Source organism: Grampus griseus (assembly GCF_964374135.1).
Source record: "Grampus griseus genome assembly, chromosome: 1".
Taxonomy (NCBI): Eukaryota; Metazoa; Chordata; class Mammalia; order Artiodactyla; family Delphinidae; genus Grampus; species Grampus griseus.
The window spans coordinates 39,859,953-39,885,769 of record NC_139017.1 but is presented as its reverse complement, the minus strand read 5'-3'; the positions used below and the strand labels follow the sequence as shown (position 1 = coordinate 39,885,769).

The 25,817-nt window shown below is 42.8% G+C and overlaps 1 protein-coding gene and 1 long non-coding RNA gene across 2 annotated transcripts in view; one reads left to right on the top strand and one right to left on the bottom strand.

The window, feature by feature from the left end:
- The window catches only part of LOC309827198, a 29,039-nt gene extending 15,764 nt beyond the window's left edge, over positions 1–13,275 (bottom strand). The window contains exons 1-2 of the long non-coding RNA XR_014297178.1: positions 13,135–13,275; positions 8,577–8,676 (exon numbers count right to left, since the gene is read on the bottom strand). This is a non-coding gene — a long non-coding RNA (uncharacterized lncRNA). The remainder of the gene's footprint in view (positions 1–8,576; positions 8,677–13,134) is intronic.
- A 1,749-nt stretch (positions 13,276–15,024) lies between these two features.
- SMYD2 (SET and MYND domain containing 2) overlaps positions 15,025–25,817 on the top strand; it is a 51,304-nt gene continuing 40,511 nt past the window's right edge. The window contains exon 1 of the mRNA XM_082669562.1: positions 15,025–15,311. Within this exon, the coding sequence (XP_082525688.1) occupies positions 15,139–15,311 (173 nt within the window). The 5' untranslated portion in view covers positions 15,025–15,138. The remainder of the gene's footprint in view (positions 15,312–25,817) is intronic.

Here is a 25,817-nt window from a genome sequence, read left to right as displayed (position 1 = left end):
AGCATTACTCTGCACAGGTATCAGCAAAAAAGGAGCATTTCTCCTTTCACCCAAAACACACGGGAAGAAACTGTACAACTTCAGCATCTCCTAAGCCTTCTCCTTTAAGTGCCCTTGATCCATCTAGTCCCTTTCTATAGGCTCTGCATCATCTTCTCTGGACCAGCAAGGTTCTGGCTGATTTTCTTGATGGAGGTTTGGTTATCACTTATTTCTCTCTTGATCACCTGCTCGAGCACAGCCATTCTAACCTCTTGAAGGAATACTTAATTGGTCACCCACCACTATGCACTAGCTTTTCCCCTCTTTTAACCAAGCAGAAAGAGATAGACAAGAATTATACATATTCCCCATGTTAAAACAGAAAAATAGAGTTCCTTTTGTAAAAATAAAGTGAACTCCTTTAAAATTTTAAAAAAAGAATTTAAAAATGTTTTGGAAAACAGATATTGTTACACCAAAACCAAAAAAAAAATCACTTTAGTGATTCAGAGAGGAAAATAAACTTTGTTTAAAAAATGGGAGATTAAGAGGATGATGAATATATAGAAAATCAGATCAGCATTTTGAACTGACATTATCTTATGTAAAAACAGGATCTGTGTGAGTACATCTCGTTAAGAAAGACTTGTGGAATCACTTTTTACATAATTTTCTGAGAACCAGGCAGGTTCCATTGGTTAGAGTGGTTTGGGAGCAGTACAAATACACCAATTATCTAGGGTTTTGTTTTTCGTTTTTTGTTTTTTGCGGTACGCGGGCCTCTCACTGTTGTGGCCTCTTCTGTTGCGGAGCACAGGCTCCGGACGCGCAGGCTCAGCGGCCATGGCTCACGGGCCCAGCCGCTCCGCGGCATGTGGGGTCTTCCCCGACCGGGGCACGAACCCGTAGTCCCCTGCATCAGCAGGCAGGCTCTCAACCACTGCGCCACCAGGGAAGCCCCCAATTGTCTAGTTTTTTAGCTTGTCCTCTGAGCTTACCTTAGGCTTGGGGGCTTGGGTATCTGAAGCTTAGCTCAACAAATTATTGATTGCTCCTCAGATATACTTTCAGCACTTCTAGAAACCCAACAAAATCAAAATAGTTTATGCTATATAGTCCATTGTGAAAATTGTAGAAAATTGTAATAATACCATAGCACACTGTAAAGGTATGATCTTTCCATTGCAACATAGTGGTTTAAGCACGCGGCATTTGGAATCGAACTGCAGCGTTTCAAATCCCAGCTGTTCCACTTACAAGCTTTGAGATCTTGGGCAAGACGCAGTGGCCTCAACTGTCCCATGGAGATAATAGTACAGACATACCTCGTTTTATTGTCCTTTGTTTTGTCGTGCTTTGCAGATACTGTGTTTTTTACAAACTGAAGGTTTGTGGCAACCCTTCGTTGAGCAAGTCTATTGGCACCATTTTCCAACAGCATTATTACTATTTTTTTTTTTTTTTTGCGGTACGTGGGCCTCTCACTGTTGTGGCCTCTCCCGTTGCGGAGCACAGGCTCTGGACGGGCAGGCTCAGCGGCGGCTCACGGGTCCAGCCGCTCCGCGGCATCCTCCCGGGCCGGGGCACGAACCCTCATCCCCTGCATCGGCAGGCAGACTGTCAACCACGGCGCCACCAGGGAAGCCCTACAGCATTATTTTTAAATTAAGGTATGTATTATACGTTGTCTTTTTAGATATAATGCTACTGCACACATAAAAGACTCCAGTAGAGTGTAAGCATCACTTTTATATGCACTGGGAAGCCAAACAATTTGTGTGCCTCACACTGTTGCTATATTTGCTTTATTGCAGTGGTCTGGAGCTGAACCCACAACATCTCCGAAGTATGCCTGTACCTACCTGTAGCAGACAATGTAGACATTTCCGACCCATCGCCTTTGGTAAGCAGCTGATGCCCTTCCTTCATGGATTCTCCCTCCACCACACATTCCCTGCCACTCCTGTTGGTTGTTAACCAATAACTCTGGGGGAGGGTGGAAGCCAAGCTCCCTTTCCTAGCAGTTACCCCAGAGTTGCCCCCGAAAGACTTTGGCCTGGGCTTCCCTGGTGGCGCAGTGGTTGAGGGTACGCCTGCTGATGCAGGGGACAGGGTTCGTGCCCCGGTCCGGGAAGATCCCACATGCCGCTGAGTGGCTGGGCCCGTGAGCCATGGCCGCTGAGCTTGCACGTCCAGAGCCTGTGCTCCGCAACGGGAGAGGCCACAACAGTGAGAGGCCCGCGTACTGCAAAAAAAAAAAAAAAAAAAGACTTTGGCCTGATATTCATCCTTACTTGGCTCAACTCCATTTCCTGTCCTGCTTCCCCCATTCCATACTGGTCTCTTCTGGGGCAACCTCAGGGATAAATCCCTTCCATTTGAACCTCATCTCAGTATCTGCTTCTGGGGACCTAGGACTTCACATTTAACACTCGTAGAGTTTAGAAAGGTTAGAGGGGATAATACACCCAAAGCACCTAAAACAGCATCTGGCATATGGTGAGTGCTGTAAAAGTGTTAGCTATTGTTCTTATCTGAGGTTGGACCTCTAGTACCAAGAAGAGCCGAGGGAGCCATACAAGGACTTCAAACTAGCATAAGGCCACAAACATACAACCTCTTGAGAATTGTTGAGGGAACTGAATAATCCACATAACTGCTTTCATTTGCATCACTGGTTGCACCCGTGGCCTTAATTACAAGGGAATAAGTGCTTCTGGCTGAGTTGTAATATAAAGAGGCTGCCACTGTGTGCTCCCATGAGACCCACCACAGGCATTCAATTTAGTTAATAAGTATGGGTACTGAAGACTTGAACGTTCTCACTCCCATGTGCTACTTTTTTTTTCTTTGTAAGTGAAAAGTCTTTGGTTCCTCCTTTAACTGGGTTTCATGGAGTAGTTTCAAGGTTGCTTGTCTGAAAGTAAACAGCAGGAGTCTTAAGAACTTAATTTTAAGAAATTCAAAGAGCAAAGGATGCACTTTGTTCTTCGAGTTTCTTAAACCTATATTTCATATCCTTTCATAATAATTTGTCTTTTATGGATAAAATATACACAAATTACTTAGAAAAAAAGACATCTAAAATGACCTTGGGAGACCAAATTCTGTTTTTAAATGGCAGGCACAGGGTATATTATTAAGATTTCTAAATGGTAGCATTTCTAGCACAGCTCAGAAAGAGCATTTACCATTTCTTTATTATTCAGTTCAAATATAAGGGCAAAGAAAGTTACTCATAGGATTTCTTTTTTTATGGTTTTCATTTATCAGCTCCTGGAAAAAAAAAAAAAAAAACTGATATAGGCAAAAATCCCAACATGATAAAACCAGAACTAAAGTAATAGTGGTTGGGGGGAACCTCTAAGTGAATTATTATGATCCTAGGTCCTAAAAAAAATTATTCTTCTCTGGTTCTCTCATCTGACCCCACTACAGACTGGCTTTTGTCCACTTCACAGCACTTGAGCCATTAATGATCTCTTCCAGGACAAATGGAATGTTCTCTCTTCTACCCTTATTCACTTTAATCTATCTGTCGCCTTTGTTCGACTCAACCACTATCTTCCTCCTCCTCCATAAGCCTCTCCTAATTTTGTCTGATCCTTTAGTATTTCCTTTCTTTTCAATTTTATTATATATTTTAAAAATAAAAATGAAAATGACAATAAGAGGTGAGGGGGAAAAAAGCACCACCTCCCCGAAGCCAAACACTGTTATTTCATTGGATTCCTCAGGTTTTTTTCTTATTGGTTTTCACATACTATGTATAGGATTTTGTAATCTTTTTCTACCAAATTTTTATTTTAATTATTTCACATATTGCCATATAATCTCCATAACCTCCATCCTTAATTGCTTTGAATAATTCCATCTCTTTCTTTGACTCGCTCCTCTCCCCAACAAATCTGCTGACGAGCCCAAGACTACTTTATATCCCACATTCTCCTTTTACATTCAACTGTCTCTTTTGTTCTAATGAGATGAATACTATTAAGGAAACAAAACTCCAGGGTCCCACCAAAATACTTGTACCAAAATACTACTTATTCTGAAACTTAATCGGGCAATTCAGATCAAAGATGTAATCTTCTGAAACACCTAAAACATAGGCATTTCTTTAAAAAAAAAAAAAATCCCAAGATTTTTTCAGAGTTCCTAGAAAAATGACAGGTAGGTACAGACACTTAATTAGTAGTTTTTAACCAGATACTAGATTAGCATTTTCCAAATTCTGCTCCAGATAAAATCAGTGAAATACTAGTAGATGTTCTATTTTACAAAGGAGAAGGGAGTGAGAGACATTTCCATTATTAAAAAAAAGTTGGAAAATCTTAAATTAAAAAAAAAATTAAAGGGTTTCCTTACTGAGAGAATTTTCAGAGTCTTTAATATATTAATCCCAGCACCTAGCACAGTTGGTAGGTGCCCAATAAGTATTTGCTTAATACATGAATGTGCACTGTGAATCTCCAAGAAATAATACTACATGTGACATGTAAATTGCTAAAGAAAAGCAATTTATTTGAGATATTTAAACAACAATTTAAAAGATTGTTTATTGCGGCATTGTTTAGACTAATTAAAAACTCCAAACAACCCTAACGTCCATCAACTTAGAGGTTGGTTGAATGAATTATGGTGCAATAAAAGGCCATGTAGCCATGACAAATTATAATATAGGTTAATATTTATTGACACTAAAAGATGTCAACGACATATGAGAAAAAGTAGATTCTAGAACACTGAAATTTTGTATGCTATCTGTCTAAATAGACAGATATATCATATATACATATTATATATATATATGATGACAAGGATATATACCAAAAAGCTTATAGTAATTATTTTTGGTTGGTGCAATGATTTTCACTTTGTATTTTATATCTTTATTATTGTGTATGATGCTTTGTGCAATGAACATGTCTTATTTAGTCAGAAAAAAGCAATAAAGCTATTTCAATATTTAAACAATAAATAAATATAAGCAGCATCGATTGAAATTACACAGCACTTTGTGGCCATCAGTATAAAACTGCAGATAATAAACCAACCTTTTAGAAAGCTCTTCCAAGCTGAAAAGTTTCATCACAAAATTATTTTTAAATACTCTATCTTGCTAATAGCAGCAATAACAAAATTGGTGAAACTTATACTTAGAATCTATTTACTTCCTCGCATCCCAATTCTCAGTGTTACTTGAATACCTAAAGAACAATTTGAACTTCATGAGCACCTTGGGAGCAGAAGACAGCACCTGGGGCCAGGATTGGATTGGCTCTCTCCTTGTTAACTATTACTGTGAAGAGGATCTGTAACAACTTTAGCTTCAATTTCCTGAACTCTAGAATAAAGCTTAGGGACTAGATGATATGTAGGATTCCTTTAGCCAAAGTTGTATGATTTTATCTAAGATGTCTCATCTTAACTGTAATGAAATGCAGGGAATGTTATACAATGATTTAAATTATTTTTCTATCCCCTTCACCGATGGTAAACATTACAATAAATCATCAAATAAATATATACACATATTTTTACATCAGTTTCACACAATGTATCAGAAGTTTTATAAATTTGTATGTGCTTTACCCAGCAATTCCACTTTTAGGATTTATCTTAATGAATTGTTCAAGAATGTATATAAAGATTTAATTTGACAAAGATGTTCATTTCAAGATTACAATAGAAAAAAAAACAACGGACATCGACAGTATCCAACAGGAACTAGTTAAATAGATTACTGTACATTATAGAATACCACAATAGTCATTAAAATGATGTAGAAAAATATTTGTCATAGAAAGAGATTTACAACACGTTTTTAATTTGAAAAAGCAGGTTATAAAACAGCATTTACAATATAATCTGTATTTGTTGTAAAATATTTATATGTTCATAAATAAAGGTATGGAAGGATCTACAACAAAATTTTACCTGGCAATCACTGGGTTTATATGTGTTTTATAAACTATATAAAGTTAATATACATTGCTTATGGAGCAATAAAATCAGTGGACTTACGAATTTTTTCCATAGTTTGTTTCCCTTAGCACTCCAGATAACATAAATAAATCACTTATTGTCAAAAAAAAATATGACTCAATAAAACTATATCAGTAAATTCTTGCTTAAAATGGTAATGTTAATAACACCATCATCAAAGATGCCTAATCACTTTTCTAAAAATAATAAAATTGTGATAAGCACAGAAATGAATTTTTAAAATGCCTTTGAAGAAATGATAGTTTCAACTGAATGTGGCCTTACATTTCTTGATCCAAAGTAGTCTGTACATTAGACGGTACAGACAAGCCCCAGGGTTCATGACCAAGAGGAAAAAAAAGAAAATCAAGGTGCCGTAATTCTGCATACTTAGCATTGGGTTATTTGAAGACTCACCATTCTGCACTAAGGAATAATTCCAAGTAGTCTCTGAAATGACACTGTAAAGCCCTTCTTAACATTCACACCTCTAAATTTCACAAAATAGTATAATTTATTAAAAAGCTGATGGGATCCCGAGAAGACTGACAATTTTTATTTTGCCTAGAATATTCTAAAGAATATCACTTACAAATATTTGCAAATGAAGCAACTGACAAAGGATTAATTCCCCAAATTTACAAGCAGCTCATGCAGCTCAATATCAAAAAAACAAACAACCCAATCCAAAAATGGGCAGAAGACTTAAATAGACATTTCTCCAAAGAAGATATACAGATTGCCAACAGACACATGAAAGAATGCTCAACATCTTTAATCATTAGAGAAATGCAAATCAAAACTACAATGAGATATCATCTCACACTGGTCAGAATGGCCATCATCAAAAAATCTACAAAGAATAAATGCTGGAGAGGGTGTGGAGAAAAGGGACCCTCTTGCACTGCTGGTGGGAATGTAAATTGATACAGCCACTATGGAGAACAGTATGGAGGTTCCTTAAAAAACTAAAAATAGAACTACCATACAACCCAGCAATCCCACTACTGGGCATATACCCAGAGAAAACCATAATTCAAAACGAGTCATGTACCAAAATGTTCATTGCAGCTCTATTTACAATAGCCCAGAGACGGAAACAACCTAAGTGTCCATCAACAGATGAATGGATAAAGAAGATGTGGCACATATATACAATGGAATATTACTCGGCCATAAAAAGGAACGAAACTGAGTTATTTGTAGTGAGGTGGATGGACCTAGAGTCTGTCATACAGAGTGAAGTAAGTCAGAAAGAGGAAAACAGATACCGTATGCTAACACATATATATGGAATCTAAAAAAAAAAAAAAAAGGTCATGAAGAACCTAGGGGCAAGATGGGAATAAAGATGCAGACCTCGGGCTTCCCTGGTGGCGCAGTGGTTGAGAGTCCGCCTGCCGATGCAGAGGACACGGGTTCGTGCCCTGGTCCGGGAAGATCCCACATGCCGCGGAGTGGCTGGGCCCGTGAGCCATGGCCGCTGAGCCTGCGCGTCCAGAGCCTGTGCTCCGCAACGGGAGAGGCCACAGCAGTGAGAGGCCCGTGTACCGCAAAAAAAAAAAAAAAAAAAAAAAAAGATGCAGACCTACTAGAAAATGGACTTGAGGATGTGGGGAGGGGGAAGGGTAAGCTGGGACAAAGTGAGAGAGTGGCATGGACATATATACAATACCAAAAGTAAAATAGATAGCTAGTGGGAAGCAGCCGCATAGCACAGGGAGATCAGCCAGGTGCTTTTTGACCACCTAGAGAGGTGGGATAGGGAGGGTGGGAGGGAGACGCAAGAGGGAGGAGATATGGGGACATATGTATATGTATAACTTATTCACTTTGTTATAAAGCAGAAACTAACACACCATTGTAAAGCAATTATACCCCAATAAAGATGTTAAAATATATATATATCACCTACAGCCTCCATCGTTTAAAAAGAAAAGATATTCTAAACTTAAAAAGATCCTAATCTAAGATTTTTTTTTAAGTCCTTTAGGAAAAGTCACTTTAGCTTTATAAATATAAGCAGTACATTGTTCGTGTTTGTCTCATTTTACTGTAGACTGGTGAAGGTTGAGCAGGCACTACCACTGCTTTTTGAGTCAGTTATCTAGTAAAGAGGTTCCTGTTTAAAAAAAACAAAAAAACAAAACCCAGGACAAACACTATGTGTATTTAGTCAACTATTCAGAAAGTTGTTGAGAAATGATTCAGAGGATTTAAGAAAGTGAACTAAGTTTAATATTATTTAGGTTAGGTAAGGACAATTTTTTTTCCACTTGAAGTTCATTTAAATAACAACACAGTAAAACTAAAATGAACTTAATCATCTTTCTTCCCATTTCCCAAACATGTCATTTATGTGTTGTATTTACAAGGTTTGTCATATTTGCATAACACCTCTACTATTATTTATTAAATATTTTTCCTTTCAGCCTCTCTCCTAGGCAATAATACCTATGAAACCAGAGATCTGATGGGCAAGTGTACACATTTAACCATTCTGCCATCTAAAGGATCTTGCATATTTGTCTCCACAAACACTCACCTAGTCTAACTTCCTCATTTCACTGAGGAGCAGCATGTTAAATAGTGTGCTTTTTACTTACGTGTTCATGATCTTACTTGAAGAGGATGGCAGAGCAGTTGATGGACTTGAAAAACAATAGCAATGCACAGAATCTCTTCATGGCCTGTCAGCTTAATTGTCTGTAAGATACATGTATAATTTTAAAGATACTGCAAGTTGACCTAACTCTCCTATTACCACTTTCAATTTTTTTTATGGTTCTTAAATGGCTCAACACTCTCTACCTGGTATTATCCATTCATCCAACAAATATTTCTTGGGTGCCCAACTTGTATCTGGCACTGCCTGGGTAAAGCAGTGGGTAGAACAGACAACATTCCTTGCTCTCATGAGGCTTACACTCTAGTAGATTTTTGTTGCTTTCTAAGCGTATGTCATGTTTCCTCTTCTAGATTCTAAGTCCCTAGAGAACAAGATCTGGGTCTAATTTAACTTTGACTCCTCCATAGCACCCAAGGGAGTGCTTTGCACTGTTATATCAGTAAATAATTGACTAGGGAAAGGATGCATAGCTCTTTGGTTTGTTTGACACTTTGACCCTGAGAACCACACTTATTAATCATTTTCCCTTTTTCACACATCTTTTTTCAGTTTTCAATTTTTCTGATTTCAATTTACAAAATCCTGAAGATGAGAAAAAACAGAGAGAAGGCTTGTGGTGGAGGAAAACTAGCAAATGATGGAGCAAACATGCACATTTCATCTGTTGCATTCAAAGTGCTATAACTCAGAAATGTGTCAGTGAAATAAATGCCTGAATGTTTAAATTTGCATAAAAAGTAGCCTTTAAAATATATTCAGATAACACAATGTTTTGAACTGTGTATACTTTCCAAAATCATTCAAAAAATTATTGGGGTCTTAAATTTGCTGTATTTAAAAACACTGTTGCATACATTCATTTTGTATCAAGTAAAGTCACAAATCCTGTTTTTCCAGCTTAAGAAAATATATTGTATTTAACTTAAATTTTCATGATTTAATAAACATTTAATCTTACTATTTTTAATGCTTAATAGGAAAGAAAACTAAATCAAAGTTTTTTTTCAAAGTGTTGCCATAGCTCGCAGTTGAGATGATGACAGTCATTTTTGCACGGATTCTTCTTCAAGAATTCAATTCACAGCTATCGACTTTTTTCCTCCTGTATTTTTCTTCCCTCTTATAAAAGAAATAAACTATACTGATATATTCAAATTCTGTGTAAAGATTAAACCTATAAGAGGGGTAGACTCAGGCTTTAAGGCTTTAAATATCATCTCTCATCTCTTTTTTTGGTGGAACTCTTCTGCCCTCACATAAATCGGTGGGGGTTTTACACGTAGCACAAAACCCTGAAAATCTGGCTCCAGGGAGTTGCTCAAGGTCATGGGCCTTTGGTAACAAGTCAAATTCTGTACCCAGCACCCCTCCTCCAGCCACTTAGAGACACTGCTTCCCCCAAAATAAGAAAGTTGTTAACAGTTCTCAGTAAGACGGAAGTATGCAAAACCTCTAAACTTTGTTACAGTCAGTACTTTTTTTAAATGGGGAAAAAAAGGTAGCAAGAGATAAAGGAAAGAGTTTACAAGTCTAGATCAGGACCAACAATGTCAGTAATGGGCCTTTTCTTGGGTCTTTGCTGCCTTTTTAAAAAATTATTAATTTTTTTATTTTATTGAAGTATACTTGATTCTTAACCACTGCCCCACCAGGGAAGTCCCTTGTGAAGACTCTTGTGATTGCATTGAGGGCCCACCTGGATAATCCAAGCTAATCACGCCACTCAAGATCCTCAATTTAACACAACTGCAAGACCCTATTAAACCACAGAAGGTAACATTTACAGGTTCCAGGGATTTGGGCCTAATATCTTTGGATGCCATTATTCAGCTACTACAGAACTGCTTGCATGTGTGTTGGTCTTTTCACCTTTGTATAATAAGGGTCTCTCACAGTGTAAGCACATCATGTGTCCTCAATAAATGAAATACACGCAGAGGTATAGTGGTATAGGCTAGGCGTCCACTATCAGTGGTCATTGGTATTCCTGCTTTGCTAAGGCTTTATTTCCCCAGGCCAGAGTTATTTCTTTTATGTGCTAATCTGTGGTTGGAAGGATATTTTACTCATGAATCAGATCAACTTATAGTTTAGAGAAATTAAGTGAAAGGGGCCTTCATACTCTCATCGCTTCTTCTGAGCTATGGTGAGGCAAAGTAACCAAAAAACTCCATTCAAACTCCATTCCTTTCAAGCCGTGGGGTGAGAGGTAGTGGAAAAGGTGGAGGGGCCCTGGCAGCTGAATGGCGACTTTCCCAGAATGTGAGAATGCGGCGTAGCTGGCTGACAAGCATGAGCTGCATTAAGAGTTGTCATCGATCTACAGGGCTGGTGAGTTGCCATTCCTTGGCCGTTTATTTTAAACACAGTATTCTTCATAAGGTAAGCTCCTAAATTCATAGCTATTACTTAACTGACCATTTCTCCATCTCGAGTCATTTGAGTTCAGTACAGGCATTTTTCTGAAATGAGGCTGTTTCTTTTTCAGTGTTCTTAAAATCATAGCCACCTTCACCATAAGAATAAGTCTGTTCCAGCCACGACTCAGTTGGAAAGACAACTCAGCCGTTACACGATTGTTTTGCTCAGCTGTTGGAAATCTTTTTCAGTGAAAGAGGAAAAAATGACGCAATAAAGTGAACAAGCAGATTACTGTGCACAAGTAATCCCTGAAACAGTCAATTGTTTACTGCATTATAATTGTTTGTTTACTTCTATGTTGGTTTTTCATCTTTGTGCTGGTTAGAGCCGCCAGGAATCATAAAGTTAAAAAAACTATAGAGTCCCCAAATATATCCAAGATTTGCCCAGGGTGGTGTGTATTTGGAAACTTCTGAGGCTTGAGAAAATTCTTTCATTAACATACAACATCCATCTGTAATAAAACACAATTGTCAAAATCGATTTAGATGATGGCGACTGGCATAAAGCTCATCTAACGTAGTCTGGCACCTGCCAGAGGTTTCTTTGATCAGAGAGGATTCCTTGTAGGTTGTCCAACAGGACCTACTTACCTCCTAAAATCATCTAGAACAACACTCTCCCTCTAGCCCTGCTCTAGTCACCCTTTCATGGTGGTCATATTTCTTGCAGTCAATGAAACTTTGGACATGTGTTACTAAACGAAACTTGGATCTGCTTGCCCATGCACCGTAAAGCCAATCTACTGCCACTGGGTTGTGGTGAAGGAAAGTGCAGCATTTATTGCAGGGTGCCAAGCAAGGAGTCTGGGTAGCTAGTGCTCAAAAGGCCTGAACTCCCCAGTGACTTTCAGGGAAAGGTTTTTAAAGACGGGGGCATTGGGGTTGTGGGGATGCATGCTAGTGAACATTCTTCTGATTGGTTGGTGGTGAGGTAATCGGGAGTCAACATCATCAACTTCCTGGTTCCAACCAGTCTGGAGTCCATGTGCTTGTGGTGAGCATGAAGTTAATTAACTTCTCCCTGGTAGGGATTTCTGTACCTGCAAAGCAGCCCAGAGGATATGGCTCAGAATATTATCTATGTTCCTCGAGAAAGAACTAAAGATCCTTGACTTTGTTTAACGGCTAAACTATTAGTATTTTGTCTTGCTTGACCGTTTTCCTTTCTTTCTGCATTTTCTCACTTCTCTGATTAAGTTTACTGGGGGAAGGCCTAGGAGGCTAAAGTTTTTCTACAGACAAGAGGCAGGCGGGGGGCCCTGTGGGGGTGGGGTCTGTTCTGAGAAGGCGCCATAGGGTCCTGCTCGATTACACACACTGCTCCCTCTGCTTAGAATGCTTGTCCCTCCTCCTCTTCTCTCAAGTTCTATTCATCCTTCAGATCTTAGTTCAGTCATGACTCTCTGAGAAGCATTCCTAGATTAGGTCATATCCTCTAAGCACTGCCCTAGCACTTGAGACTGTTGACAGTTCGTATTTGTTTATATGATTGTCTGATTAATTCTGCTTCGTCTGCCAGACTGTACAAAGCTCTGTGAGGACAGGGAATAAGTCAGGTTTTTGCTGTTGTTGTTGTTACCGTTATATCGCCAGCCTTTATCACTGTTGCTGGAACAGAGTGAGCATATCATAAATATTTAAATGTTGAACGAATATGTCATGGAATCTCACACTAGCTCTGCCACTGGGTTATTAGGCAAGTTATTTAACTTCACAGGGCCTCACTTTCCTCATTAGCAAGAAAATGCCTCTTACATTCCCCAAACTCTAGGATATTTATGGTTCCTGTTTTGAGCCTCCAAGATTTACTAGGCTAGAAAGCCAGCACTGTTAATTGCCTGCCATGGAGAAGCCATATGCCAAGCTAGAAATTAGAATTACCCTCGACACCTTTGCCTTTTTCCCTAATGCCACCGCCTTGATTCCAGCTTTCCTCCACTCTCATTTAAAATACTGCAACTGCCCTCTTTACTGGTGGTCCTGTGTTTGGTCCTCTCCTCGTCCAGTCTATGCAAAGCTGGCAGCAGAACTGTCTGTAACACTGAACTGATCGTGGCACCCCTCTGCTTAAACACTTTCAGTGACTTCCACACCCCCTGGGACAAAACTCACCTCTTGAGGAGATGCCCTTCCACCGCTCCCGCTTCACCTCTTGCCCTCTCCTTCAGAACTCATGCTCCACGCAGAACTCCTCAGGGGGCTGCAACTAGACACCTGTTTCCCATGCAATTCTCTCAGCCCAGAAAACTCTCCTCCTCTCCTGCACTTACAAAGTCCCATCTACCTTTTAGACTCAGCTCAAATGTTACTGGAATGTGGCCCCCGCCTTGACCAAACCCTCATTCTCCAGGCAGAGTTTGTCACTCCCTGCCTGTATTCCCACAGAACACTTTGTACAATCCACCATAATAACACTTAGAGAGCTGTCTTTGTTTGCAGAGGGACATTTGGGTTAAGTGCATGGGCCTCAAATTCAGACTGACTGGAGCTTGAAACCAAATTCTGCAGCCTAGTTGTGTGGCCTTGGAAATTATTCTGAGTTTTAGTGTCCTAGTTTTGGAAATGGGAGATATGTAACACCTAACTCACTGGGCAGTTGGAATTACAGATTAAATGGGATAATGTGTTTAAGGCACTTAGCACAATGCCTGGCCCGTAATGTTCAATAACTAAGGGTAATTGTTGTTGGATTGTAAACATGTCAAATGCAAAGAACCAGGCCTACATTTTGCCCATCTTTGTATCCCAGTGACTGGCCATAGTGGATGCTCAGTGAATGCTTCTTGAAGTGCCTAAATGGGAAAGTATCCATTATTATTTTTCTTTCAGGTAGGCCAGAGGCTTATTCATTTTAGGAATTTTACTGACGTGTCAAAAATTCTCCTAACCTTATGACATACTCCAAATCACATTTATCTTTCCCTTTGCTAAACCAGCCCTTAACTTACACATGCAACATGAGATCAAACTTGAGTTTTAAGTATTAGTGTTTTTTGCTAAATTCTCTCTTCATACATTGAGTCCTTACTGCACGCATATCAATTTCAGCCTTTACACATTCTTCGGTGAAACAGATTATATCCTTCTTTCTCATATCGCATGCAAGTGTATAGGACTTACGTGCTCAGCCCTGTTCTATGAGCTTTGCGTGTCTTAAATCCTCTATGAGACTTATAACCTAATTGACTTTTCTAAGATGACAGTGCGTGGTCAAACCGATTAGAACCACCGCAAATTCTAGCCGTGTGTTCTGGCCACAGCATGGCATCGCCCCCAACAAGTCTAAGTCCCTTGACTGCAAGGTTATCTCCTTCCTTCTCCGCATCGCTGCCTGTATGCAGAGACTGAGTGAGCAAGCCTGACCAGTGCATTTCCTTTTCCGTCTACGTAAGTAACTTCCACCAGAGGGGCTGAGGCAGAGTAGGTTCACAATGAATACTTGAGAGACTCTCTGGGAGGTTTGAAGTCTCACAGGGTTTAAACACCTTTAACCTTGGGGAAGCACCCTTTAACCCTCAGCACGTCAAACTTTGCTATTGTGGTTTCTCTTCGGTGTCCCCTGAGGACTCCTTCTAGGGTCCTTGACAAGGACAGAAGAACTGAACTTAAGGTTGAGAAGCATCTTGAGCCCCCCCCACCCCGCTTTCAATTAACCAAGCGCGGGTCACGCCACGGGGTTCTCCGGCAGGCGTTGGATACCTGACCCACGGGCGACCCCATCCCGCCCACCGGAAAGCCGGCAGCGTCCAGCGCTCTCCGTGGAGACGCCGCGGAGGCGCAGACGCCTCCCGCCCTCCTTCCAGGAGCCGCCTGGGATGCAGATCCTGGCAGCTGCCACACCGGAAGCGGCCCCGGGCGCGTGCGGGGCGGCAGCCGAGGGTCCCGCACGCGGGGCGGGGCCGCCGGGCAGGTCCCCCACCTCCCGAGGGCGCGCGAGGGCCGGGCGGGGCCTCCGTCCCTTCCGGGGAGCGGTGGCTGCCGCCGCGTCCGCCGGGCAGCTTCCCACCCCGCCCCCCCACGGCTCTGGGTGACGCTTCTCCAATAACAGCTCGCGGGGAGCCGTAGCTGGGGGCTCCGCCGGCGCCGGGGACCCTCCGCGCCAGCCCGACCGCCGGCATGAGGGCCGAGGGCGACGGCGGTCTGGAGCGCTTCTGCAGCCCCGGCAAGGGCCGGGGGCTGCGGGCCCTGCAGCCCTTCCAGGTGGGGGACTTGCTCTTCTCCTGCCCGGCCTACGCCTACGTGCTCACGATCAACGAACGGGGCAACCACTGCGAGTTTTGCTTCGCCAGGTAGGGCGGTGCGGGCCGGCGGCGGCGGCGGGCGGGAGCCTGGGGCGCCGCACGGACGGGCTGGCGGACCGCGGCGGGAGGAAGTGCGTGCGGCCCGCGGGGTCCTAGCGCCGGCTGCTCGCGGGGGAGGGGGCGGGCTGCGCCCTTGAACCCCGGACCGGCTGTGCCACGTGCGTTAGGAAAGACCAACCAAGTTCTCGCCGCACGTCCTGCACGGCATGTTTTCCGAGTCGCTCCCGCGGGATGTGCAAACTGGCGAGGTGCAGGGTCCTGCCCTCACACGTGGGCTTGGAGCCAGGCTTCCTCCCAGCGCTGGCACGCACTGCCCACTCGGTGCGTTGCCAGCGGGGCCCCAGGTTCGCGCAGCCACAGCCTGTCACCTTTAACTTGTGCTTCCTGCGATGTGTTCTGTGGCCCACAGTCTCTTCTGCCGCAGATTTGCCGTGTTTCCTCCAAGGAACTTAATGACACTTAATATTTCATGTAAAGTACATGGCCCCTCTTCTTTCTTGTCACCCTCTGCACTTGGTATTCGGAGAGAAGCCAGAGGACTACTGACCACACACCCGTGGTTCAGAGGGGCTGCCCTGGTGGGACGTATCTAGCCCTGGTTTGGGACTGGGAAAACATGGCTGCTGGGGGGATGAGGCAGAACGTATGGCTGGAATTGGTATTTAATTGTAGCATGTCATGTATGTGTGTATATGTGTGTATCTTCACATGCACCAACACATAATTATATCTTCAAGCCTTATGATAGTTTCAGACCTGAAAGTCGTGTTAGAAGTCATGAATGCAACACTCTTTCCATTTTACAGGGGAGAAAACTAATGCCCAGAGAGGAAGTGTCACTGTGTATGTCTAGTCACACCCATAGTTAAGAAAATGAAGTCTGGTGTCTTCAGTTCTGCCCATTTCCTACCTAGTTAAGTGCTCAATAAAATTACTGAGGCAGGAAGCATGGCATTGGAGTTAAATTCGTACAGGGTCTTCCAGGACCCTGCTTTACTTTCTTTGAACCTCAGTTTCTTCATCTTTGAAGTGGAGATTCCTGGGCTAGATTAAGCCCACCTGAGGTCCTGCGGGTACCTTTGGAATACAGGTCTCAAGTCCAACACACGCTGAAGTACTCAATCTCCGAGACGTGTTCCTCTCATTCCACGGTAAGACAGAGCAAAAGAAGGGACAAAAGCTAAATACTATAGTAGTCTTGTCCAGACTCCCTGCCAGAGCTGTCTTCCGCTTGGGGGGACCTGGAAAGGAACTAGACACAGAATCATGCCGTGGGCAGCTTAAGGGCTGTATGTGATGTGGCTCTTTGAATTGGTGAGCCAGGAGCTGAAGGGTCATGGCACCACTTTGCGACGTTTGAGTGAAGTGAGCATTGGGTTTTCCCAAAGTTAAAAAGGCTGCTGTGTCTGGTCCCTTGATCTTCTGAGCCTTGCTGTGGCTCAGAGTCTGAAGCAGTGTGGGTGTCTGGAGTGGCAGGAGCAAAGCAAGGTCACCCAGCACAGAAGGGGCCTCCCTCCATCAGGGATCCTGGTGATTCCTGGGGTCCAGCGTGGGAGAGAAGACTGCGGTACCAGGCACATAGTAGGTGCTCAGATGGTAGTTGCCTGACCACTCCTCCAGTGAATGAAAGATCAAATCCAGCTGGGTTCTCAGTGGAGAAGCAGAGCTGAGAGATTCTTCTCTTTTGCTGTGAGCCTCCACACTCTATCTACTACACACACCCCCGACCTTAGAACAGGAAGGTACAGTCAAGGTGCAACTTGGCAAATCACCCTGCCATATGGGACAGTGTTTGCCTTTGTTTTCCCTTTTTCTGAATGACATTCATCAGTGTCACTGTTGCCTTAGATCCCTCACCAGGGCTACCCCCTCCCTGCATTGGGGTGGGACTGCTGCACCTCCCCCCCGCTTTTCTCTGGCTTAGGTGAACTTCTGTCAACATCCACAGCTCCTTTCCTCTTTCCCCAAGGACTCATTTGAAATCAACTAAAATAACACACAAGAAATGATGACATCATGATACCTGTGAAATTAGAGATATATTTGTACTGCACTCTGGTTTCCATTAAATGCGATTAGTTTGGAATTAGTGGCTAGATCATTCTCATAGATTTAGCACCGTTTCCTCTGTCAACTGTCTGTATAGACCGAGGACAAATTATTCTGTCCAGCTGTACTAGAGGAAGGCATATATGTCCCCACGATTCCCCCAGAGGGTAGGAGCAGAATTCTCAAATACTGAAGCATACAGGGCAAAATCCACGACTTCCCCTCCCCTCCCATAAAAAGAAAACTACACCTTATCGTTTCTTGTACCAGAAGTTGAAGGTAAATAACGTTGCTTAAGACAAATGAGCCACTACAGATCTTCCCTATCATATTAATTGTATCAGGGTTTGACTTATTTTGAAGGAAAATACGTGATTTTTTTCGGGAATAACTGTGTTCTATAAGTTGAAAAATAATGGGAATTCTCTTAAGTCACAGTGGAGTGGGATTCTTACTGTCAGGGCAGTGCAGACAAAAGTTTGTATTTGTGTCACATTTACTCAGGGTGACACTTGGGAAGATGTGTATCTTGCCTCAGCTGCTAGAAGGCAGCCCCTAAAAATACAAATGTCTTCCAGTTGGGAGCTGTCCTCATCAGACCTCTCAGATGCGTTTTATGTACACACACACACACACACACACACACACACACACACACACACACACACACACACACACACACACACACACACACACACACACACACACACACACGTTGGCCTGGCCAGCATTTTGTGGCACAGTTTTTACATTATATTTCACTTGGTATTTGACATCTCTTAACACTTGCTAGTGTTTGTCTCAGAAAGGAAAAAATCTGTAACCCTGGGTGCCATGAATATTCATTGTGTGTGCAGTTCCTCAGGAGGGCGGATGTACCTCTCTTGATCTTTCATTCTCTTGACTCATGGGTCATTTAAAGGCAGGAATATTGTCTTTTTTGTCTGTTTGTTCAGCGTATCGGGGCAAAGTAGGAAGGCCCACTTCACCTCCTTGGGCTAGAGCTGTTGGAACCTGGTTTCAGGAAATTTACATTCTGTCTGGCTCAGTCAGAGTGGTTGACGTAAATATTAGAATGTTTGCACGATCAAAATCCTGTGATTGAGATGGCCTATGTCGGCAGTTATACAGGTGTAATGTCCCCCCGATTTTTTTTTCTGTAGCAGCATTCATCTCTTCTCCACTGTTTTACCAAACTGAAGTCATCTTTCGTTGATCTTAATCAGTATTAAGAGATGTGAACCCTTGATCCTGTTCTTAAGGTTCTATGAAAGAGCCCTGGGCCTGAAGCTGCTCTCGGAAGGGGGTGCCATCCCCAGGGCTGCTGTGATTCTGCTTATTCCGAGAACATTCTCTGAGACTTGGACAGTCTCTGAGGAGAGAAATGGCTTCCGATTGTTCTCAAATTATCTTGTTCTCTGAATGAAAAATTGGACACACATGCTCCAATAAAGGATTCCCTCCATCTTTTTACATGTATTTTTAAGAAATGGGTAGGAAGATTAAAATACACAGACAACAGATTTCCTCTAAAAAAGTTACATGAGAGAGTATAAAGTTAAACCATCTGTATAGTAGATAATGAGGTATTGGGTTGCCATTTTCAACATTTCAGTATTTCAAGTTTTTCGTTTGTTTAGAGACTACAAAGGAGGGACTTCGGGGCCAGATTGACTGGGTTTGAATTCTGGCTTCATCCCTTCCCGATGGTTTGTCTTGAGGCAAATTACTTAACCTGTCTGAACTCCCGGCTTCCTGTATCTGTAAACTGTGCACATTAACACCCACCTACTGGGCTGGCCCTGAGACAGTGAAGTCAAGTGCCTAGCACGGCCCGGACACTTCGGGAGCTGTCAGAACTGGCCCCGTGTCTTGCTTGTAGGGACGTGTTTGATAAGCTCTCTTGGCTAAATGTTCAATAGTGTGATAACATAGTCTCACTTCAGGGACATTTTTTTATGGTGGTGGCATTGGGGTGGGGAAAACTGGGAAGGAGATACTGTATCTTGTTGGCCAATGGAGTCATCATTCAGATGGCACGTTGACCCAGAGTTAAAAGTGGCAGTTCTCAGCCTCGGGTCCCCCAGCATAATAATGGGCGTCTGGAATCAATTTTCAGTGTTTTTCGAAACCTGACAGAACTGATATGATTAGCCTACACAGATAAAGCTTTTTGAAACAAATGAGGCTCGTGTATCTCCGAAGTGCTTAGATACTTTAATACTCTTTTACCGTGGGATTAAACAAATGTTTGAAAAGAGAAATGGAGGAAAGCAGAATTTTCCACCTAGCAAGGATACCGTGGCTCCTCTCTGCTCTTTGCTTCCAGCATGATTCTTTCAGCTGTGGCAAGGAGCCGTCCTGCAGGACTTCAGATGTGCCGAGTGCCAGCACACGCACATTCTTCATACGCGGGAGCAGAGTTTCTGTTATAGCTTATCAGGGCTCAGTGACCAAGCTGCACATTTGGAAGCGATTTGAGATGAAAGAGACAGAACGGCAGCAGGATATCCTGAAGTGAAATTCAAACCCTGGTGAGTTAAAACCACCATCTAACACCTTTCCCTCCCAAAAGCAATTGCACAAAATCCTCTCACAAAAATGTGAAGATCCCACATAAAATGACGTTCCTTTAAATCGTGTTGCTCTTTGCAGCTCACAGAGCATTCCAGATACATTCTTATTTTGATCCTCCCAAGGATGGCCTGTGTAGAGAAGACCTTATCCCATTTTATGTAGGAAGTAACTGAGGGCTGGAAAGCTTGTTTCCTTGAATTTCACATTTTTGGGGTCAGATATTGATTGAGCGTGTCCTAGGGCCAGGCTCTGTGCCCTTCGTGGAGGGAACCATGTCTCCCTATTCTGAGTGTTGTTTTCCTTCCCTGCCCCTTTTGACCTGAATCTACCGTGTGGTTCACACCTGGACACAAGGACTTAATTCACTTCTGATTTCTCAAGTGAATGCAATTTTTAGCACCTCTCTTCTTTTGCTTCCCCTTCCCCCAAGAGATAATTCAACAGATTAACGCATTGTTTCTAAAAGTTCAACAAATAAATTGATTCAGCTGTCTTGTATCTTGTGCTGCTTTGGGTCCAGAGGTTTTTTATTCCAATGCTTTGGAATTTACATAAGAGCTACATATATTCTTCTGTATTATCCACTATTACCTGATAAAATGTAAAAAGAAATACAAGGCTTTGGTCCTTTTGTGGGTTTGGGACATTTTTCAGTATGCTCGAGTTATTTAAGACGAGTTTACCATCTTAGTGTTTATAGCTACGTATAAAGAGTTTGTTTCTGTGCCCTCTGCTAGGGCAGCATGAGAGTATAAACCCCCTGTCTTTTTTTTTTTCCTTAAACATACCCAGTCTTCAGAACTCTACTCTGTGCAAGGTTAAATGGGCATGGTTTGGAAACAGAATTCATGGTGCAGCTGTGCTAAGAGGCCCCAGGATGGTATTCCTGTAGGACAAGCATATGGCGCACTATCTGTCAGAAGATTCTTTTAAAGATCCTCAGAAATGTCTTAAATTTCTTTGGGAAGATCCAGGGCTCAGGGCTGTAGCTTGGCAGCAACTGGTCTTCAGGAGGACGCAGAACGGGTGAGAACCTGGGACAGTGACGTTGTCTGTTATAGAATTTGAAATAGCAGCAAAATGCAAAGTTTCTACTTGATTTTGGTGTTTGAGACGTACCTCTTTTGCCTGAGGTTCATTATCCCCTTTCTTTTTCTTGTCAATATAAAGAAAATATGAAATAATTACAATTTTAAGCCACTTTATTTCTGCTTCCCAAGGAGGCAATCAATATTACAAATATCCCTTATGTAATTGGAGTCATCAGTAGTAACTGAGGTCACTCCCACCCATACACACACCTTGTTTTCTGAGTTCAAGGCGTGCTTTCATCTGATCTGCGTAAGGACAGTTAGACTGAAATGAATTTCTCTGTTATTGATTCTGCATTCCCATTTCCTGTTCTCTCACAGACAGCCCCTCTCTGGGTTTGCCTGTTTGTCTTTGCACCTGTGAGTATATATGCCCTGATCACCTCCAGGGAACTAGACAGACATGGAACAGGCCACCCTGATTGTACTTGACCAGATGCAGACTTTGCACCGTCCTTTGGTCAGCCTGGCGGCTAGGTGGTTTCTGGAGCAGTCCTCTTGCCCTGGAGAGGGGCCAGCTCTGGCACTAGAGGTCTCTCAGTCCCCTCTCAAGGGATTCGCAATATCAGCCTCCGTACACCACCATCACTCTCCCACTCACATCCCCAACCCTTGCATCTCTGGATTTCTAGCAAATCTGTGGTAGTTTAGGGGTGCAGCCCTCCAGCGGGGAATTGACTGAAGTAACTGCCTTTTCAGGGGCTGAACCCATGACCTTGGCCTCATTAGCACAGGCGCTCTAACCAGCCACAAAGCCACACACCTCACTTTGTGTAACTTCTGCTGACTCTGTTCCTACCACCCTCGGAGGCCTCCTTTTCAATTGCAAAGGCGTTCACACCAACACAATAGAACAGAAGGAAACCAGGTCTCTTCTAGACTTCTCTGAAGGCCAGAAATATGCAATTTAGCAGGAAAATAATACCAAAACGTCTTGAGGGTTCAGGAAACAACTTATCTTTCTAGTCCATGCACTTGCTGAGAATCCAGCTGCGTGTCTCAGATTTTTCTTCAATCAAAAATTTAAAAATACTATGGAACTCCCCGTGCCAATTTATTAACATAAAATCCGGGGACAAAGTGGAAGGTTTCAGATGACTGAGTGGAAATATGGCATGTACGTTATTAACACGGATTGGGTTTGCTTTTTAAAGAAGGAGAATCCATAAGTGCTTATCTTTGGCAAGTTTATAGTCCCTAGAAACCAAAATAAACGCTCGCCTGTGATAGCTGAGCCACCGGCGTGTATCAGCAAGTGCACTATGACGAACAAGGCGTCTCAGAGCCCCGGGAATCTGCAGTCACCGTGGGGGAGAGGAAAACTAAGGGTGACGTGCTTACCAAGAAGCGAATTTCACACCGAGGCCTGAAGACATAGGCGTATCCTGGGGGGAGAGGTGGAAAGAAACTGGCTGACCAGCAAGATGCAGTTTTTCATCTGAGTCAAGTAAAATCTCAAGGATTTTATATCCAGGCACTCGCAAGGAGTTATGTTGCCATCTGTGGCAAAATGAAAAGATCTTGGACGGGAGGAGCTTTTTCTCTTCAGTCTGTGAGGACCAGGAAAGGCTCTTCAAGGGATATGGGCCCTGGGCTCACATCTTGTTGATTTTCCTCACCACAGCAGTGTTTGTACAGGAAACACCCTGGTGCAATCGGAGAAATCTCTTATCTGTCAGTTGCACAAATCTGTAGCAGAGTGATGATTGCTGTTCACGGTGATAGCTTCACATGTTCTTAAAACCTCAACAGTAAGAGACATTTAATTATGAGCAGATGGTAAACTCCCTGAGAGCAGGGATTCTCTTTTTAATGTATCAGCAAATATTTATATTTATGGAGCCCTCGCTGAGTTCTGAATCCCTAGGAAACAACTGTGCAGAAAAGGGACACCCTCCCTCCACAGAGCTTATATTCCAGGAGGTTTTATTCATCTTTATAAACCCGTTGTCGACTGAAGAAAAGCACAACATGAGAGTTGTGAGTTAAGTTTTATTTGGGGCAAAATGAGGACTGTAGCCCGGGACACAGCCTCTCAGAGAGCTCTGAGGGACTGCTCTTAGCAGGTGGGGTGTGACGAGGTCAGTGTATATGCGATTTTGGTGAAGGGGCGTACATGCAGTCAAACACACATTTTGGCAGAAGGTTCCTGCCAGTCTCAGGAAGGTTGCTGCTAGTCACGACGAGCAAATGTCTCTGTTAATCATTTCAGTGCTTTTCTGGATATGAGAAGGTGTCAGAAATTGGGCTCATAAAATCTTCTGAAAATTTCTAACTATCTGAAGGCCTGTTCTGCCAGTTCTTTCCAGAGCACAGAGCGCCTCGTTCCTGATCTCCACCCTGAACTCCTTTTGGGGGTGTCGAAGGTCACCGACCGCGGTGGCTAGTGACCTCATCCTTGTAGAGGCAGATGGCAAGTGACAGATTTTAGTTGACACTGTAGTGCATTGAACTTTGTCATTTTAGCAGATTTTTTTGTTAAAGGCATAAGGTTTTGGGTTGAGTGTTTTCCTTTTATGGAACACTGATAAAGTATGTCATAAAGAAAGCTCTTAACAAAGAAGTTTAATCACACACGCTGGTTCATGACTTATGCAAACTAAGGGAGGGCTTTGATCAGATAATAGTTTGGTCTAATAAAATTGTGGCATCCCTGCATTGGGTTAAAACAGCAGCACTTTGGGTAGACATTTTTTAGAAGTTGATGAAATTTAGTCTACTCATACACCTGAATAAATATTTCTAAATACTACTTAAAAAAAAAAAACCTTTAGGGTTTTTTCACCTTAAAAACTTTCAGGCTCCCCAAGTAGTAGAGATTTAGAAACAGTCTACTTATTTCACTCAATATTTAATTGATTTCGGCACATGTTCAGGCCTTTCAGGGCACCTAGCTGCTAAATATTTTCTAGGCACAGAGGGGGAAAGCAGCCCACTGCCACCTTCTCTTTCTGCGCATCTTCAGAGAGTGGCCCTGGTAGGACTCCACCGGAGGGTCAGTGCTGCCTGCTGGCACGCTCCGAGGGCTGGGCATCTGGGGTGATGTTTGGGTCCACCTTGCCCTGCAGTGTTAGTTTCATTTCAGCAGCTCCAAACTGCTTATAGTGGTACATACACACACACACACACACACACACACACACACACACACACACACACACACACACACACACTCACACTCGCGTGTCCTTGCACCCATAGCACCTTGTGCATACTTCCTTCATACACTCGCTCCTTGACTCAGGAACCAGGTCTTACTCAACTTTGTAGCCTAGCACTTAGCCTGAGGCCTGGCACCCCGTGACCTCAGTAAATATTTATTAAATGAATAGTCTCATTTCTGCAACTTATTTTACTAGCGGTTCTTTGGACAGGCCTCATCCCCTATCTATATATGTACATCACATACCAATATATATACAACTCTGCTTGTTCTTAGAAATGAATCCTTATAAATAACCAGAGAACCCTTCATTGATCCCTGTTTTCTTCAGGACAAAATCTTGACTGCTCAAGTCCTCCGTATTCAGTGCTCTTCCCACCCTGTCTAGTGTTATCCCTCGCTACTGTTTCATTTAAACCCTAAACAAAATCTGAGTGGTCTTTCCAGTACCCCACAAAGGTGCTGTGTCATTCCTCATTCTTCCCAATGTCCACTTGAACCAGGAATGCTCCTCTGTGCCTTATTCCCCTACTTAACCCTCTAACTTCTTCCCTGGTAGGGCCTTCTACTCTAAGTCTGTTCATCCTGAACAGAGACCCAGCTCAAACTGCATCTCTTTTTTTTCTTTTTCTGGCCGCACCATGAGGCTTGCGGGATCTTAGTTCCCTGACCAGGGATTGAGCCTGGGCCACAGCAGTGAAAACGCCAAGTAACCACTGGACCGCAGGGAACTCCCCACATTGCATCTCTTTTTATGAAGCTTCCTCTTCAATACTTCAGCCCACAATCTCTTCATTTTATTTAGTTAGTACTTTGTTTATTTGACAGGAGTTTACTATTTACTCTTTATTTGTATCTGTTCAAACGATATATAAGTTGGAGTTATCAAGGTCTAGTCCAAAATCGGGGTAATTCACCTAAGTAAATTGACAATTCGATTTTTTATTGTTTGACTGTAGGAAAATGAAATGAAGAGAATGAGAGTGTCACCTCTTAAAATTCTTCTGTAACCAATTAAGGTGCACTTTCTTGCACGATTTAGAGCAGGTCACATGTTTCTGGGGCCAGGAGTTAATACTCACGTTTGGAGGCAGAGGGCCTGACCATATTCTGGAACTCAGGCTTATCATTAGGTTATAAAGGTATTTTTACATGGCCTGTTTCTACTCTGTGGCCAGAATGTTGAAGTGAGGGGTGTTGTTAGGAACATTTTAAGCTTTTTTTTTTTTTTTTTTTTTTTTTTTTTCTGTACGCGGGCCTCTCACTGTTGTGGCCTCTCCCATTGCGGAGCACAGGCTCTGGACGCGCAAGCCCAGCGGCCCCGCGGCATGTGGGATCTTCCTGGACCGGGGCACGAACCCGTGTCCCCTGCATTGGCAGGTGGACTCTCAACCACTGCGCCACCAGGGAAGCCCTAAGCTTTTAAATAGTTACATTTGTATGACTTTTTTGTCCTTTTCCTTGATATTTAATCACCTAGGTGTTGTAGACCTTACGGCAACGGCAGTCACAGGAGGATCTAGTATTGTGCTCGTTACAAAGTACTGTTGATGACATCTGTCATTTATTGTCCCATTGGAAGAAATGGTGGCTGTTGCTTATTGGCAGTTCCTG